This window comes from Triticum aestivum, chromosome 4D (assembly GCF_018294505.1).
Source record: "Triticum aestivum cultivar Chinese Spring chromosome 4D, IWGSC CS RefSeq v2.1, whole genome shotgun sequence".
NCBI classification, from domain to species: domain Eukaryota; kingdom Viridiplantae; phylum Streptophyta; class Magnoliopsida; order Poales; family Poaceae; genus Triticum; species Triticum aestivum.
The window spans coordinates 451,201,839-451,219,909 of NC_057805.1; the positions used below are offsets into that span (position 1 = coordinate 451,201,839).

Genomic DNA, 18,071 nt, shown 5'->3' on the forward strand with positions numbered 1-18,071 from the left:
TGGGCAACTAACTTGTGGGGCATGACATCCCAAATTCATCATTTACATTAGGAATTTCCTGAAAAAAAGTCTTATGTGTATTGGATCCGCTCTTCTGTTAGCATGAACACATGAATGAGATTCTTCTTATTCTTCCTAAATAGAACCCCCCACCCTCACCTTTCTTAGGACTATCAAGCCTTCTCGAATTAGGTCTATGGTAGAAGCTTTGAACGTAGACCCGGATACAAATCTTTCACTCACTGAAAAGTGAAAACCTGTGACTATATCGTCCTGAAGACGGATGCGGCGGGAAGAAGTGGCATTTAGAAGTGTTGCTGACTTTACATTTAGGTTTCGGCATAACAAAGCTTGCACTGTCTTTTCGCACTTAGGCGCACAGCGTGCCGTTGGTAATGATTCTACTACGGTGCTGCAAATTCGCAAGCTGATCCTAAGTAATCGTTGTTGTTCATTGGATTCCTCCGGAATTACTTCGTTAGGATTGAAGAATTGCAGCAATTCTTCCTGAATAGACTCGATTCTCCCGTCGAGAGTTTCTTTGAAAGTCTTACCTAAACTCTTCCGACTGAATATGAGAAAGCCTATAAAACAACGAGCTACTATCATTTCTTCATTATAGATTGAGATCTTCTTCGGACTTGATGCACAAATAGATGGAATAGCAGCAAATAGCATATTTCTATCCTTCATATCCGTAGAAAGAAATCTCATCTCCAGGTAACTCCATCTTTTTCAGCTCTGCTCGCTCACTTTTGAAAGGAAAGGAGACTGATCTTGACGTCGGCGTTGGTTTTTCCAACGAAACGAAGAAGTTTTGGATTGAGATTTCACATAAGCATTGCACAATGATCCGCATTAGGCGGGGAGCAGCAATGATACCGCTGGCCGGGAATAAGTACCTATCCCTCTACTACTTACGATGTTTTTCGTTCTATTGAAATCCTGCGTCGAGCCGATGTTTCATTGATCGATACCGGGCACATCCATCACATCAACTATTTCACTTTTCATACGCATTTATTGACGGACCGGTAAACTAGACCCGAAAAACTCCTATTTTTAAAACGAAAGACCCATCACAAAATTATGGCGCAACGCTATGACGAGCGTTCTCACAGGCCGGCACCTCGATGCATCCGTCTCAAGAGTTGTACACCTTACATGTGCTTCACGCCACAATCTCTCACTTTCTGCTCCTCCATCTGTCTCCATCATATAATCGATCTCACCTCTCATGTCTGAGTGAAAAAACCATATTTGTTAGTATATATCAAGGCCGAGAGGACACGTTCCTCTCATGTCGAGATTAGTATTAGGGACCCTTAGTATTATTAACCGGTTACTATACGTACATGCAGTGAGACAATCAATCTATGCTCTCATTCACATTTCATTCTAGCACTGACGACTCCAGCCCTATCTATCCCTAGAAGCAAATGGAGTAAGTCCGATGGAACACTCGGATTGGAAAAGATAATTATACTTATAGGCATGGATGAAAAAAAAGCTTGGAAACTAGTTCAAATCGAACTCAAAAGCAACTAGGCAATCCAACTTCCATTGAAGCAGCTTCCCTGGAACTAGCTGCCATTGTATCGGTTGGTGCCATTTCTTCTCTTGGAGGCAGGGCAATAGATTAAGATTAGGCGGTAAGCGAAGGAACTGTAGGGCTTAGGGCTGCGGGTGAGCGCAACTTCAATAGGTCGAGGGGAGGAAGAGAAGAAAAAGCAGCTATTTCACCTGGTGTCGTAATAACCACTGTTTTCGGGTTTGAAGGCATAAGCGCAGCAGAGATCTTCTTTCATTTAAGAAGAAGCCACCGTAAAGAAGAGGAAACAAGGCGTTTAAGGGACACCGACTCCCATTATTTTCTCCAGGCCTGCTTTGGCTAAATCGACGGAGGCTTAGCTTATTATGTTTCGGGCGTTTAGCTAGCTTAGAGAATAAAGAAATCTATCTCTAAAGGGGGAGCGGTACGACTATTTTAGGTTAGAGGAAGGTTGAAGAGAGAATAGCTAAAATAGCCAGTCGGGTAGGCAAGTGCGGGTGGCTGTGGTCAAAGTGAATATGTCTTGTTTCGGTTAGCGGTTTCGGCTCTCCGGCACCGAAGTAAACTCTTTCTATTGCGGGGCCTATGGAGTTTGGGGATGAGTGCTGACACTTTACTGTGCAACATTCCTGTTTCTTTCATTCCCCTTACTAGATCAAAGAGGGCATATGTGGGGTTTGAAGATGCCTGGACCTTACCACCTTATTCTAATAGCCCGCATCAATGCCTCTGCCCAGAACATAGGAGCCCCCTGGGTTCAAGATCTCATATCAATTTTCAACTGCTGGGAAAGAATTGGGGTGCGGCAGGAAGAAATGGAATTCTCAATAAAAGTATAAACAGGTCTTCCCCACTGCTGCATAGAATCTGAGCTGGGTGGAATTGAAGTTCGGTTTCGATCAAGACACCCCTGCCTACTTACCTTAAAAAAACGACTAATGATCAACCGATCACAGAGGTCCTTTTCCAGCAACTTCAAATCAGAAAGCCCCGACTCCCATAAAGAATGCTTGCAGATCTTTCTTTTTATTACGATGACGATATGGACCTCATTACTGTCTCATTTTCTTATATTTATATAAGTTCTTTTTTTTGGATTCGACATAACAAGAACAGAATCACGCTCTGTAGGATTTGAACCTACGACATTGGGTTTTGGAGACACACGTTCTACCGAACTGAACTAAGAGCGCTTTCCGGGAGATAAAGCAGTAAAGAAAAGGATGATTTTTGTACCGCATGCATATAGAAAAATGAAACTCTGAATTTTGTCCAATTTGAATCGATCTCAATTGATCCCTCGTTACTGCCCATAGGAGAAGTAATAGGTAGGGATGACAGGATTTGAACCCCTGCCTTGTTTTCCACATCATAATTTATTCCTCCATCTATATACAACTTTCTTGTCATTTCTTCTTTTTGGTTTCATATAATAAATGATATACATCTGAAACCCAACCTAACGTATAAAGAATGAATATTTATCGGTAATGCTCAGGAAGAAAGAAGGGGTCATCTTTTTGATTTTTATTCCACCCTCATGTACCCTTCTTTGCATTTTTTCTAAAGCCTGTTCAACCTCATATCACCTAGAACAAGTCATGGACTTCTTCAATGAAAGAAAGTCTCATGGAAACGTTTTCAACGAAATAAGAACCATACAAAATAGATTTCTTGATCTTTTTATTTAGGAAAACGGATTTTTTCGCAGTTTTATCTTTTATCCTAAAGATATGCAGAACGAGTGTATTATGAAATGTTCGTTGTCTAGCTTTGCATACATCGCTACTTAATCGTTTAGTGGTTATCGATGAAATTACTTCACCATAGAGAAAATATTATGGAAGTTTATATATATATATATATTATTGGTTGCTTTTGTTTATGTCCAATTGGAAAAGTTGATCTTCTAAATTCATATGTTTAGCCTAAAGTACATAACTTGTGTTCCTCCCTAGTTCTTGCAAAGCCACCTAATCAAGCCTCACCTCATTTGTAGTTATAACATGTTCAGCTGAAAGCAAACTCCAAATAAAATTGGTTTACTATTAGTAACACATATACTTTTTTACCTTAGCTCTTTCTTTATTGTTCATTGAGCAGTTCAAATGCTTTGATTGCTTATCAGATAAGAGGTAAAAATATTCTTCATTCGTTTATTTTGTTAATTCCAAATTGCATTCAAATCCATTCTTTCTCATAACTTGAGAATATGTACAGCGCAGAACAGAAAAGAAGGCAGATTTGATGAGTTGTAGGGGCGGACCCACTTCCACTGATTTCTTGCGGGAAGGTTCTATAAGGGAAGAAGAATCAGAGCTGTGACCTGGTAACCTTGATTTCTTTCGGAACGTCATTACGAGAGTAACAAAGAAAGAATAACGTAGATAGGAAGGAGCGAGCCGAGCCCCAAGGATAATGAATTGGTATGCCGGGTGCTTACTTGAGCAAGAAGCCAAGTCATCGATAATCAAAGAAAGGTGTGAGTGAACGAGCCCAACTTTCCGATTCAAATATGACTCCTTTCCACTTTCAACAAATAGAGAAATCTCCGCTAGGCTAGCAGTGGGTAACCAACGTAGTGCCCCATTCGTTCCATGACATCCAATCAGTTCTCCTCGGATTCCAATCCAATCTCCCAATCAGTGAGAAATAGACGGTCGGATGAGATCTCGAACGTTGTCCCTACCTACTGAGGAATCAAAAGTGTACGTAGAAAAAGAGAGTGTTGGAAATGCATCGAGGAGAACTTACCTTGTGAGTCACTACTCCGGCACTGGGCAGGAATACTACTAGCGAGGCTTATAGGCGGCTAGTTCTTAAAGAAATCTGTCAGCTATAACCTAGCCTATTGAATCTGGTACGCCCGAAGCACGAAACTAGATAGGTAGCCCTACCTACGACTAGAAAAGTATCGTATTTTTTTCTGCCAGTAAATCTTCCACTCATTCCTTCCATTATGGAATATCATTTGGAGTGTATTTTCCCTCTCAAAAAAGGCTTCGCCCTCACTTCACTGAACTTATTGGAAATGCCTAGGACAGAGTTCATTCACTTGCCCAGCAGCCCTACTCCTCATAGTTGATCCGAATTTCTATCCCTGATTGACTCAATCAGGAAGAGGAAGACTTGATAAAAGATGAAAAGAAAGGATTGATTACCTTTTTAAGTCAAGAAAAGAAAGGAAAGGGCTATTTATGAGTTTATGTAGATGAAGTTTCAGATTCTTGGATGAGCGGAACATCTTTGAGACAAATCATCTCTACCCGGGTACATAGCTTCATCCAAACCATGGATCCACGAATTGTTGACTCGCTCTAGAAAAGAGCTTCGTAGTTGGGAGCTCTGAACCGATGATCGATATGGTTTCCTAGGATGAGAACTATGGTTTACTACTTGACAATAAGAAAGTTGTTTTATCTTTTTTTCACTTTTTGAGGTGTTTTGCCTAGTCTGAATTTCCCCTTCTTCTATTTGATCAAGATGGATAGCAAAAAAGCATGAATAGGCCTACTGGGATGGAAGGAGAGAAGGACTGAACGAGAAAAGGAAATACCTCTTTGTTTACCTTGGAATGAATTGCTCAACTACTTAGGTAACGAAACGAAACGTTCATCTACGATCTTTCTTAAAAAAAGATAGGACTGTACGGCAGTTCTCGTTAGTAGATTCGCAGAACAGAAGAAGAAGTTCACTCTGACTTGCGCACTACAAAAAGGCAGCCAACGACTTCGGACGTACTCCGTCTTTCGAGCCTCTGTTTAGCTTCAAAAGATAAGGCGCTAGTGCAACGAACGCTGCTTTGGTGCGTCCCACCCCAACTAACTAGTGCTTGACTTGACTTTCCCCCGCGCCCTATCCAATGAATAAGGAGAAGGCCGGCCTATCAATGACCGAGCCAGTCTGATCTCCTTTATACTTACCTCAAACAACGAGCAAAGTCGAGATGTTGATGAGAAAGGGGCTTTTCTCAAGGCCAAAGAGTGCTCTTTGAAGGCTACTATGCATCCTTACGAATACAAGAGTGGTTTTTTTTGTTTTGGGTATAGCAGGACTTGAACCTGCGACCATTAGGTTAAAAGCCCAATGCTCTACCAACTGAGCTATACACCCGATTTTACAAGAAGGCTTGGTGCGGAAAAGAAAAGAGGGCGGCCTGGCCCCTTTTCTTCTTATCATATCACAAGGGCGCGGCTCTGTATGGTATAGTACTGTGGAGCAAGTCTGGGAGTCCTTTCCACTCATTGAGGATTCTATCTAAAAAAGAAGGTCAACGGGGGAGACTACTTTGAAGTCCGGGCTGAACAAACTACTTCTCCTGCTACCAAAACAGAGAAATAAGGAAATAAGATGGATTCGTCTAATAAAATACCCAATGCCTGTAGTTGAAGAATTGTTGGATGAGTTATCTTGTGCTGTTTGGTTTACTAAGCTGGATCTGAGAGCTGGTTACCATCAGATAAGATTACATGAAGCAGACGAATACAAAACGGCATTCAAGACCCACGTCACTATGAATTTTAGGCTATTTGGGCTCACAAATGCACCACCCACCCTCCAGAGTGCTATGAACACAATTCTGGCTGAGCTGACTAGGGTTTGTGTACTTGTTTTTGTTGATGACATCTTAATCTACAGCAAATCCTTGCAAGATCATGTCACCCATTTGCAGCAAGTATTTGACCTTCTGAAGCAGAATCAACTATATGTGAAGTTGAATAAATGTTCATTTGCTCAACCACAGATAGAATACCTGGGTCATGTCATTAGTGGGCAAGGGGTGGCTACAGACTAAAAGAAGATCCTCACAGTGAAAGAGTGGCCTACTTCCAAGTCAAGCACATTAGAGTTTGGGCTTAGCAGGACAGGCGTTTCATTCACAGGAGCTTAGCTCATTTGACTGCTCAAAGACTTAAAACACCAATGCAGCACAAAGCTTTCCTTTCCTCAAGCTCATGGGATTACAATATACCATCCAATAAAAGGCTCAGAGAATAGGGCAGCTGATGCACCACTATCTAGATTACATGAGCCAGATGAACTCAATGCCATTACTTCCTGTCAACCACAATGGCTCACTGATATTGTTGCAGGGTACAGCAAAGACACATTCACCCAGAATTTACTATCTGAATTGGCAGTCCTGAGCACTCACAAGAATAGCAAATATTCATTGCATAATGGGGTCATTCGATATAGAGGAAGAGTATGGGTTGGTGCAAACTTCTAAATGAAAAAAAACATCTTGCAAGCACTTCATGCCAGTGGTATTGGTGCCCACTCTGGCATTACTGCTACTTATCACCGCATCAAGGCACTATTTGCTTGGACAGGAATCTTTCAATCAGTGGAATCTTTTGTCAACAAGTGTCAAATCTGTCAGCAAGCTAAGGTAGAACATTAAAAACTCCCTGGCCTCTTCGATCCTCTACCCATTCCTGATGAAGCATGGTCCATTATCAGCATTGACTTCATCACTGGATTACCAAAGTCCCATTACTATGATTCAATTCAGGTGGTGCACGAGACAAGCCAAACAAACAGAAACCGAATTAATACCGAAGAACACAAGCTGTGGGCCGTAAAGTGGAAACGGTTGCAGGCCAAAGCTGTCCCCCTTTGCCACTAAGACTTGAATCTTTAACCATCGGAATACCCGGTACTCTCTCTACCAAACAGGCAAGATAGTCTTATCTTGAACTCTGTCCCTTCTCTAATGATTGACAGGTTTAGTGCCTGGTAGTAAGGGTATTTTGTGGTCTATTGTCCTCCTAGGAGGTCACTCTGTAGGCTCAGCAAACAATTCACTGAAGCCATTCAAGACCGGTTGCAGGGCAGACAGACCATTGACTTGACATGACCGTAATACATACAGAATAGGAAGGATAAGCTATAAGATAGAGATCCGGATTGTTGTGCTCCGGAATAAAGAAGAATACCATCTTGTCTAATCAAATACGAATACCATCTCATTGATTTAGTCAGCTTGCATCAACACATAAGATGTGATATGAGTAGTGGGAAATAAACTCTTCTTTGATCACTTGAAACATAGTAGAAAGCATCCAAAACAGAATGAAATGCTGTTCAAAAGAAGAAGCTACCTGGCCCAACCACTACACCATTTTGCCTAATGTGTGACTACCCATATCAGTTACAACATCTTCCGTTTCCAAGTTTTCAGTGCCTTTTTCTTATAGTATACAAAATAGGATTCTGGATTGCTCTTCATTTCGTTCAATTTATCCCCTTGCTTTTCAACGTATATATATTAACCCGCCTTGTTTACCTATTTCTTCTACAATTCACATGACTCATTGAAACCAACTTTCTCCTTCCTACATTTTATCTCTACAGCAGTTATCCTGTATAATGATTTCTTTTTGGTCGCTACTCTCCTAACCGACGAGTCGGAGAGGATACGAATGTCCATTCACCCTACCACCCATCTTCCTTCTAGCTTCCTTGATCAACGACGAGTAAAGATCCCGGAAAAGATCCAAGGGAGTACAATACACTTTATATTCACGTCTTGAATAATGAGGGGGGTAAAGAAGAAAGTCCGATTTCTCTCTCCTTTGCGGATATGCCCTTATTCAGCTCTTGAAAGAAAGAGAGATAGAAAGAGAGAATGATCAAACTCAACTAGACGGCATTTCCTCTTGTTCAAACCTCTCTTGCCGAGTCTTCTCCTCATAGCGAGTTTCGCTCTCGCTTCGCGTGTCCTAAACATAAAAAAAAGAAAGAATTGATTGTGAAAGACAAGTGTTTCATTCCCCTCCCTAATCGTTGAAATTCGAACTGTCCGCTAGCTCCTCCTTTGTTTGGATTATAGCCCTTCCTTGGGGATTTACTATCCAAAGTCAATCTTTCCAGTTTCAAATGCTACTATTTCTTCGTGGGCAGAAAGTCCAAAATCTTCTTTTTCCGGTAGGTCATGCTTTGCCTTTTGCAGATGCTAGTACAGTCCTATTTCAATCAAAAAGTAGAGTCCTATTTTCAAGTACAGACCACCGCTTTCTTTTTCTTTGGACTGAAGACCCGCCTGAGTTGATAGTGCTGACTTCCCACCCGAGACTGACTTGCTTACCTCTGCACCAACAGCTTAAATAGTAGAATTTATAACACTCCATTCTTCTATAGATAGCCTAGAATCGGAACTAGAATATGTGCCCGACTTACCTATTTCCAAGACAGTTACTCAACTTCCATCGCCGCTTGACACTCTCGTAGTAGATCATAAGAGAAGTATTCTTTAAAGAAATTCGTATAGAAAGATGGACTAGCTCGAGACCTTGGCTTCAAACAATCGATTGAATCTGGATTCCTTTGCTTATCCTTCCTAGCTATAGTCTCTCTTGTGCCTTCGGCAGTCAAAGTGAAAGATTTCTGTATCAGCAGTTTGTTTCCCCATTTGCTCAAAGAACGCATCAAACCTGTTCCCTCACCGTATCAAAAGATCAAGCAGAAGAGTCCTCTTCTTCAAGAAGAGTTTTTCATTTCACTCTTCCGCAGCAATGCCCGGGCAATAAAACAATATGAGCAAAACAATATCATAGCAAACGGTATGTGCTGGTTGGATAGAGCAATCAGTAGTTTACGTTCGAGCCAATCTTCTCTCTTTAGAGACATTCGACGAAAAGCAAGCTTACCAATAAGAAACAGCTGGCATGGCAGTATCTTCTATATCTTCTATAATGAATATAATGTGCACACCTGGCTTTAACCAGATAAAATCTAGTACAGCGGGAAGGATGTCATATTTCTGGTCCACTACTTAGACTCTACGAGGGCTTTAGGTGAGGAACTACTTATCTCCCGAGGCACCCTTCTCCTGAGTCCTACCCAGCTCAAGTTTAAGAATGCGCACAGCCCCAAGGATAGGTAGCGGGGGATCTTGTTCTGTTCAGTGCCGCCTCTTCCTCGGCCATTCAAGAAAGGGATTTGCTTCTTCTTACAGGTCCTTGAGAAAAAGAAGAAAGATAGGAAAGGAATTAGGGCGTTGCCGAAGGCAATGGTCCAGCTTGTGTGAATGGATTTCATTGTTTTTTTAGATTCCACTATTTGTTCGATAGCAAGCAAACTCTCCCAATTTAGGACCTTCAGTGATCTTACAACGAACATTGTAAATGACAATCAATGAATTCCGGCGAAATAGAAGATCTACGGGTCACCATAGTCTTCTGATACACAAATAGGATTCCGCACTCTTAAACAAGAGGTTGCCACTTAGCATAAGGAAAGGGAAGAGTAAGGCCAGCATTGACTAGAGCTACTGATATCTCGGGACACTATGTGAAATAGCTACGATATGCTTGCTATTCTGGGAAGATAAGTCATGCCTTAGGAAACTAGTCATGTTATGATCGAATTGGAATGTGCGGGCTTTGTGACTACCACTGATTGGAGGATCAAGAAGCCTACTAGTTCACTCTTCCTGCGATATCTGATCAATCGCTCCTGCCGGTTGTACAGATTCTATCACTGGCTTTAGGTTATTCCTTCTCGGACCTGACGTCTCCATCACTACTAATAAGGAAGGCCACTTTCTTTTGTATCGGGCCTTCAAAACGCAACGCAGTAGAAACAGATAGCTGAGTAGAGAGTGCGGCCGAAGCATCCATAGCTTAGCGATTATGTTCTTATAGATAAGGATTAGACGGATGTAGACAACCAAGAAATCTAAGGTGAACCAATAGAAATAGAGTCTGGTGGAAGCGGTCATCCCGTGGGGAGAGACTCAAGAATATGATAATATGATGACTCCGCTGCGCTGCTCTGCTGACTAGCCGTTTCCTCTTCTAAGTAAATAACCAGCTTCAGTTCATGCTCCTTGCTGGCATAACCATATTAAGCTGCATTGGATAAACAATCGAAACTCCGTAATTGTTAATAGTAGGGTAGCGAAGTAGCCGGGGTTGCACGCGTCATCAGAATTCTAGTATAAGGAAGCGACGGGAAGGGAAAGGTGATTACAAAATACGGATACGTAAGGGTTGTGTAGTATTTAGCTTACAAGGATTGACTCGACACCATCGATGCGTAGTCTATCAATCAATTTAATGGGACTTATTTATATGCCTGTTACGAGGGGAATCTGCCTGTTATTCAATCTATCTCTTCAATCTGCTTACTGGTTTCCTTCTCGGCCAATGGAACATCTATTGCTTCCTAATCTGGAACTGAACTAAACAGAAATCTTGGTCAAGTATTGGGAAAAGGAAAGAGGCCCTTTTCTTTTTCAAAACTAAGAAGGAGATGTGCATAGCGTTGTAAAGATCGGCAGAAGAGGAAGGGTGCAGTTAAGTTACAACATCTTCTGTTTCCAAGTCGATAGGCTTCTTTTGATAAAGGAAACTATTCCTCTGCTCGCTATACTCAAACCCTTGCCATTTCCTCGATTCCCGTTGAGAAAACAATCGATTGACCATTTTAGGACCTATTCTTCAGAATATAGAGGTATCGAAGATCTAGAAACGATGCGATGACTCCTGTTCGATCCTTTTCCGATGAAATGAATGAATTACCACGCTTTCCGCCGGCTGATAAAGAACTTTTTGATGATCGATTGCTTCACCCATGATCTGATGATCTTGCTATAACATAACGATACTACATTTCCCCTCTTCCTTGTCTCTACTTACTTGTTCATTGCTCGACTCGAGGGAGGGGCTCTATATAGCTGTTTTGCCTTCTTTCTTGGACTCTCAGGTGAGCGCTTAGGCCAAGCCACAATTACCAAGGCATGATTGAATCCGCCAAAGAGAAGGGAATAGATGATCTCACTGGAAAAAGTTGCGTAACCCCCCCCCCCCCGTTTTTTTGGCATGATTTCAAGATTTTGACCTGATTTATGAGAAAAGAACTTAGTTTTGCATTAACCCGAAAGAATCTCCTTATAATTGAGTGTGCAGTAAAGGGGGTTGTTACACCAAATCCCTCTGGTGAAGCTCTATCCAACTGCTTGTTAATAGCGGATTGGGTATTGGTCGATCAAAAGCTGTGATACGCAAAATCCTCAGCAGAATGAAATGCGGACTACAATTAAGTTAGTTGAAAAAGAGAGTAAGGAATGGGACCGTCAACAGGAACTCTTGAATTGAGGGTTTTTCACACTACCTATAGAGAGATTGAACCAACACGGTGCCCACGGTAACTCCTCCACCCGTACTGTTTGCTTTCGTGGGGCTTTGCTACGCTTTGGATCTTATCAGGTGGCAACCACCTTCGGTTCTAGACTCTGGCACTTCCCCTGGCTGTGGCACTTTCACTGCCGCCTACTCCTACTATTGGGTCGGTTGTGGTTGGTGTTTTGATTCAAAAGTGGAGAATAGATTGTTCATTGCGAAGGAAATCAGAAATCTACATACAAGGGTCAAGATGTAAGCTCAAGTTAAGTGGACGGGTCCAAAGATCAGGGAAAAGGGTAGACCGGGACATGGTTGCAAGGGCTATATATCTATATAGTTACAAATGAATGAAAACGCCATGCTTAAAGCCAAAAGAATAAGCTCTTGATACGGATCTCTTTCATCTTGTAAATAAAGTAGGGGCGTCCCTAACTACAGCTTCCTACCATAAGTAAGACATTCAGCTAATACTGAAGAAATCTTCTTCTGGGGACACCTCTCTAAAATAAGAATGATGGTGTTTTAAATCTTATTCGTTTTCTGATCGAGAAATGCGAGAATGTAGTTATTTTTATGAAACCGGATATTCAACATGCTTTCCTCGACCAGATCTATTTACGGGAGTCGTATTTCGAACTGACCCCGGGTCTGATCTAGAAATGGTAAATCCTATTTGATCTTCAAGGTTAAGTACTTCTGCGAGACTATCAGCATCTTATCTGGTTGATAGCACTCAACCCACTGACTATACGTTTTATATGGGAGCCCTAACTCCACCATGCAATTCAACAAGCTGAGGACGGAGAAGTCAACCGGTCTCACGTTTTCTTCTTTTCTTTTTAAAGAACCTGCCCCGAAGGAAAGCATATTATAGGGGAAGAGCTAGCTTCATTCGAGCTGGATGGGCTAAAAGCTTTCGTTGAGACAAAGCAGGCAAAAAAAAGTTCGAGAACAGGATAACTAACGTTTGGAACCAAGAGATCTCATAGTTCTTCAAGTGAGAAGCTAAGAAGGGATGACACCCATTTGACCTAGAAGACCGATGATCAAGTGTCAAATTCTAAGCCAAGAGATGGCAATGGGACTATAGGAGCACGGTACTAAACCATCATACCATACCGGTGACTTCACCAACCGAAACCAACTCAAATAAGTTCAGGGAGGAAAAGAAGACGGTCATGATAGATTGGTGAATGAGGAAGGAAAAGAAAGCCTAAACTATCCAAGTAAGATAGCGAAAGAGAAAGCTGTCTTTAAAGCCTGTTTTGACCAAGCAAGCAAGCTGGAGCACCTTTCACGCTAGCTTCCCATCGCTCGAAGTACACTTCCGGTGCACTTCTCACTGATCAACCACTTTATCTTTAACCTAACCGCCTTCTAAAACTTCCACGGGAAAGCCAGTAGAGTATGCCTTGGTTTAAGAGAGGAGCTCAGGTCCATCTTGTGCTCACAATACATCTTATTTAGCAGGACCTCTGGGCTCTTTAGAGAAAGGCGAAGTCTCTACTTGTTAACCATGGATGCCTGTTATATTGAGTTATAGAGTGAAGAACAAGCCCACTTTCCATATCCCTTTCGTCCGGATGATCGATTGCCTCATTCTTCTTCGAAAATAAGTGCATTTGGCCATTGTGTTTTTCCAACTTTCGTAATAGATCTGGGCATGCATGGTTTTCAATAGATAACCCTAGGCCTTCTTCGTTTCCCCACGGGCATTCACTTCTCTTCAAGCTCGGGATTAGCGAAACATGGATCCGACGCCCATCTCTTTTTCCACTTTGCAAGGCTGAGAGACTTTACCAATTGATAAAAAAAAGCATGAGCAGGATCAGCAGAGGCAAAATCGAATAAAATGGCTTATTTGCACCTTTCTTTGGTAGGCAACGAATCTCACGGAATGTGGGAATCTTTTACAGATGTGAATTCTCGCTTTAACGCTTCGATAACATACTTATCATCAGGTATCTTCGGGAGCGGGGCTCGCCCTCAACAGATATTGTCTTTGCTTCCGCTGATGTCGCGTCAATTGCCCGAGGGAGCATAACACAGCAAGCCGCAATGAACATGCCCGCCGCATCTCGGATAATTGCTCCAGTTGCGCCAATTCCAGTACCCGAGACAGAAAGCAGCATCCACGTGAACTTTGACTGTTCATAATATGGGAAATTCCGAGGTGAAGGATGCCTGCTCAGGTCATGATATCACTGATCCAAACTATGCTACACCAAATCTGAATCCTGACTAGTTAGCGAATCGTGTGCTCTGTGCGAATGTCTTTATTAGTCTATTTCATTTAAGCCCAAAGGATCTTCGAATACCGACTGGTCGTCCCAATCCAATCTCCCTTCTGCTTATTCCAATTTTTCCTATTCCTAGCGAATCAAATGAGATTTCTGTTCTTCCATCAAGAGGAGATAGTTATCGATAAAGCAAAAACGAACCTATTGACATAGAATGCAATCGAAATAGAGACAACTAGGCGAAAAAAAGACCGAAATAAGAAACTTCTACTCCCTAGGTGGTTATTTGCCGCATAAGACAGCGGTGGAAGCTGAAGGAAAGAGTGGGCTTTGAATCTAGGTATGCTTTCTAAGGATTGCGCTGCGCCTAGCCTACCTTTACGAACATACCTCTGTCTTTCAAACAAAGCCCTGTGTGTGGAACTACTTAGATTTGTTTTCGAATTGCTTTTCTCGGGCCATCGAGAAGTCAGTCAGCGGTTGGCTTGAGTCCTCAAGTTGGTCTTTAAGACTTAGCAGGGCCCTACACACAGTACACCTTAGTAGAAGGTAGATTTCTCTCACCCTATGTGCAATCAAGCTCAGAGACTTGAGCCGCAGAATTCCTTGCCCACTGACTGAAGAAGCTCCCTACAGTGTCCAAATCGAGGGATCAATCCAACAATCTTCTCCTTTACTCAAAGGAGTAGGTGGAAGAGTTATGAGAGAAATCAAGCGATAGTGCTTGACCAGTGAGAAGTGCACCGGAAGTGTACTTCGAGCGATGGGAAGCTAGCCTGAAAAGGTAGAGCAGAGGTGCTAACAATAATAAGAATCTTTCATCCTGCAAGTTACTCATAATTGAGAACTGGTAATGTGGATTTTGTTCCATGCAGCTACACCTTTTCGAAAGCAAATTCGAGGAAATCGCTTCTTTCTTCCCATCCCGACCTGTATCACTTGACTTTTAGATTGGCAAACTAATACCAGGTTGATGACTTCACTTCTCTTGGGAACTTGCTTCTTCCTTCACCGAAGTTAGTAGTTAGCTTTTATGGGCAAGGTGCCATACTGGGAATCCAGTCAAATGGGCCAAAGCAATCCAAGGCAGAAGGCCCGTTTTAAATAACTAATCTCGTGCTCACAGCCACGCCTGCTGGGCTTGCCCACAACACGCCTTATCTATAGCGCAAACATCCACTAAAAAGGGTTGCTCCCGTGAGGATTCGACCACGCGACGTCAAGTCCCCGTTCTAGTCAACTAACCACTAGAGCAACCAATCACTCGTGAATACTTTCAGCATGAAACATTTAAGAATAAGTAAAGCCACGCTATTTATTGCACACAGATTTGGGAAAATGTGATTTTTTTTGGAAGAAAATTTGAAAGTTCACAGATTTCATAACAAATCACGAATTCAAAATATAACGAACTAAAAAATTCATTGATTTTCAAAAAAAATCACAAATTTAAAAAAATCATCAATTTGGAAAATAGTGCATCGATTTTGAGTAAAGTTCATTAGAATTTGAGAAAAAGTTCATCGAATTTGAAAAAAATTCATCGAAGTTGAAAAAAGTTCATCGAAATCTAGAAAAAATTCATCGAATTGTAGAAAAAGTTCATCGAATTGGAAAAATCATAGAATTTGAAAATAAGTTCACAAATTTTGAAAGAAAGTTCATCAAATTTTCAAAAAGTTCATAGATTTTTAAAAAAACATCAAAACTGAAAAAGTTCACCGAGGAAGGTAATAAAAGGAAGAAAAAAAGCAAACGTGCACCTAGCGGGGTAGCTAGCCTAGTGGTTACTGCTGTTTTATTTTTGAACTGGAATATCCACTCCAAACCTTAAACCTGCACAGCAGAATCGTTAGCCACCAGGTCTTCTACAATTTTGGAACTTGTTCCTTCCACGAGGTGCACAACACACCATACGGTAACCAAAAGCAACAAAACTATGAGCTACAGTGTTACAAGAACGTTTGTACAGAAATTAAATTCAAAAGCATCCAAGGATGCGTAGCACATGCTCCTCGCTTCCCGCAACAGAACACCAATGGACGAAAGATCATAGTCTCCAGAATTGATAGCATTAACCAATTGTAAAGGGCCGGATTCAAAAATCACTTGATGAAGCCCCATCTGGCCCGCGGCTTCAATGGCCTTGTTGCACGTCGTAGCTTCAGCCTGGAGTTACTGCTGTTACCTTCATACGTTTTTTTTAGACAATTGTTACCTTCGTACATTTTTTTTTGAGAAGGTACCTTCGTACGTAGGGTCCCGAGTTCGAATCGCACCTTTTTTGGGGTGTTTAAAACAGAAAAAAAAAAGAAATATGGGCCGGCCTGGAAACGCCGAAACGGAGCCCTCCGGTAAATTGGGCTTGTTCTGCCCACCGCAGCCATTTATCTAACCAACCCCAATCTACCTTATTCCCACCGCCGCCGGCAGTCAAGCGCCTCCCGCGGCCACCGCTAGCCGCTCCACCCACCGCCACCGCACCCCAGCATTCCCACCCCCGCGCGCTGCCCAACCATCCCGCTCGCGGCGCCCCGACGATCTGGATAAGCACCATGGTACCTCCTCTGCTTCCGGTCACGGTCTTCACCCATCTCAATAAGGCGAGGCCCTCCTGGCAGCGTGGGAAGGGAGTTTAAGCTGGAGTCGCTGATGGCGGGGGCCGCGGTGTGGGAGGAAGGGGAGTGTCACACCCAACTACCAGATTAGGGGAATTTTGGGTGGATGAACACGAACTAGGGTTTTGATCTGAGCTGTATTGACTCGAATATGCTAAGTATATTCCTCACAGAGGGAGGTTTAATGTATACAAGTGTTTTGGAATGATCTTAACCGGAATGAATGGTTACAAGCGCACTGCGCTGGCTTATATATAGCCTTCTCAGAAACGGAACAATAACGGCGACAAATGAAACGGTACAGTAACGGTGAGCGAATGCGAGCCGTTAGATCTTCGTAGCTTGAGCTGCTTTCGACCGTACGATAACTGAACCCACTTGTGCTGAATCTTCTTAGGTCCTGACAATGCCCCCTCGAAAAAACGAACTTGTCCTCAAGGAGTAGTCTTGTTTTGGCGCCAGCCTTCTACTGTTTTCTTGAAGAAGTGAGGGAAGGTATGCTTGATGAAGTCTGCATCTTCCCAAGAAGAGTCTTCAGGAGGGAGATTTTCCCATTGAACAAGCCATTGGATCACTGGGAGATTGTTCCTGGGTATCAGACGCGTCTGTAACACCAGCACCAGCTCTTGCTTGATGTGTCCACCCTTTGTGACTAATGGAAGATTTTCACAGGGGACCACGGTCGGACCAATGTGTCGTTTAAGCTCACTGACATGAAAGACCGGATGTATCTTTGTCCCCTCAGGAAGAAGCAAGTGGTAAGCCACATTTCCCACTTTGTGCAGGATTTTGAACGGGCCATAAAACTTACTCTGAAGCTTAATATGGGTCTTTGCACCAAATGCATTTAGTCTATAGGGCTGCATTTTAAGATACACCATGTCGCCCTCTTGGAAAGAACGTTCCACACATTTCTTGTCAGCGAAATTTTTCATGCACTGCTGGGCTAGCTGTAGGTTTTGCTTCAATGTAGCTAACAGCTATTGTCTGTCAGTCAACATCTCTTTGGCCTCATTGTCATGGATAATGTACTCGCTAAGTTGTGGAGGGGGATAACCATAAAGGGCTTCAAATGGTGTCTTTTGCAATGAGGAGTGAAAACAGGTGTTATACCAATACTCTGCCATTGGGAGATGGTGGACCCACTGTTTAGGATGTTCTGAAGTTAAACACCTTAGATAGTTCTCAATACACTGGTTGACACGCTCAGTCTGGCCATCTGACTGAGGATGGTATGCAGAACTAAATCGCAGTTCAATCTTCATAGCTGAGAAAATATCTTTCCACAATTGGCTTATGAAAATTCTGTCTCTGTCAGAAACAATAGCAATTGGAGGACCATGCAGCTTAATAACATTGTCAATGAAAACTTGAGCAACACTTTTGACAGTAAAAGGGTGAGACAGAGGCAGGAAATGGGCAAACTTGGTCAATCTGTCGACCACCACGAAAATGACATCTTTTCCCTCAGATTTGGGAAGGCCTTCAATGAAATCCATGCTCAAGTGTGTCCAGGCCATGTCAGGTATGT

The 18,071-nt window shown here is 42.4% G+C and overlaps 1 protein-coding gene and 2 non-coding genes across 3 annotated transcripts; all 3 read right to left on the minus strand.

The window, feature by feature from the left end:
• Window positions 1-54: 54 nt before the first annotated feature.
• LOC123098534 (ATP synthase protein MI25) lies at window positions 55-748 on the minus strand. Its single transcript, XM_044520564.1, has one exon. The coding sequence runs from the start codon at window positions 712-714 to the stop codon at window positions 136-138; it is 579 nt and encodes a 192-aa protein (XP_044376499.1). The 5' UTR covers window positions 715-748; the 3' UTR covers window positions 55-135.
• A 1,923-nt stretch (window positions 749-2,671) lies between these two features.
• On the minus strand, window positions 2,672-2,745 carry TRNAW-CCA (transfer RNA tryptophan (anticodon CCA)). The gene has a single exon. It is a non-coding gene; the product is annotated as a tRNA-Trp (tRNA).
• A 2,847-nt stretch (window positions 2,746-5,592) lies between these two features.
• Window positions 5,593-5,665, minus strand: TRNAK-UUU (transfer RNA lysine (anticodon UUU)). Its single transcript has one exon. It is a non-coding gene; the product is annotated as a tRNA-Lys (tRNA).
• Between the last annotated feature and the right edge of the window lie 12,406 nt (window positions 5,666-18,071).

Excerpts from the sequence above, each read along its gene's own strand:
- LOC123098534 (XM_044520564.1), bottom strand. The coding sequence starts at position 714 with ATGAGATTTCTTTCTACGGATATGAAGGATAGAAATATGCTATTTGCT.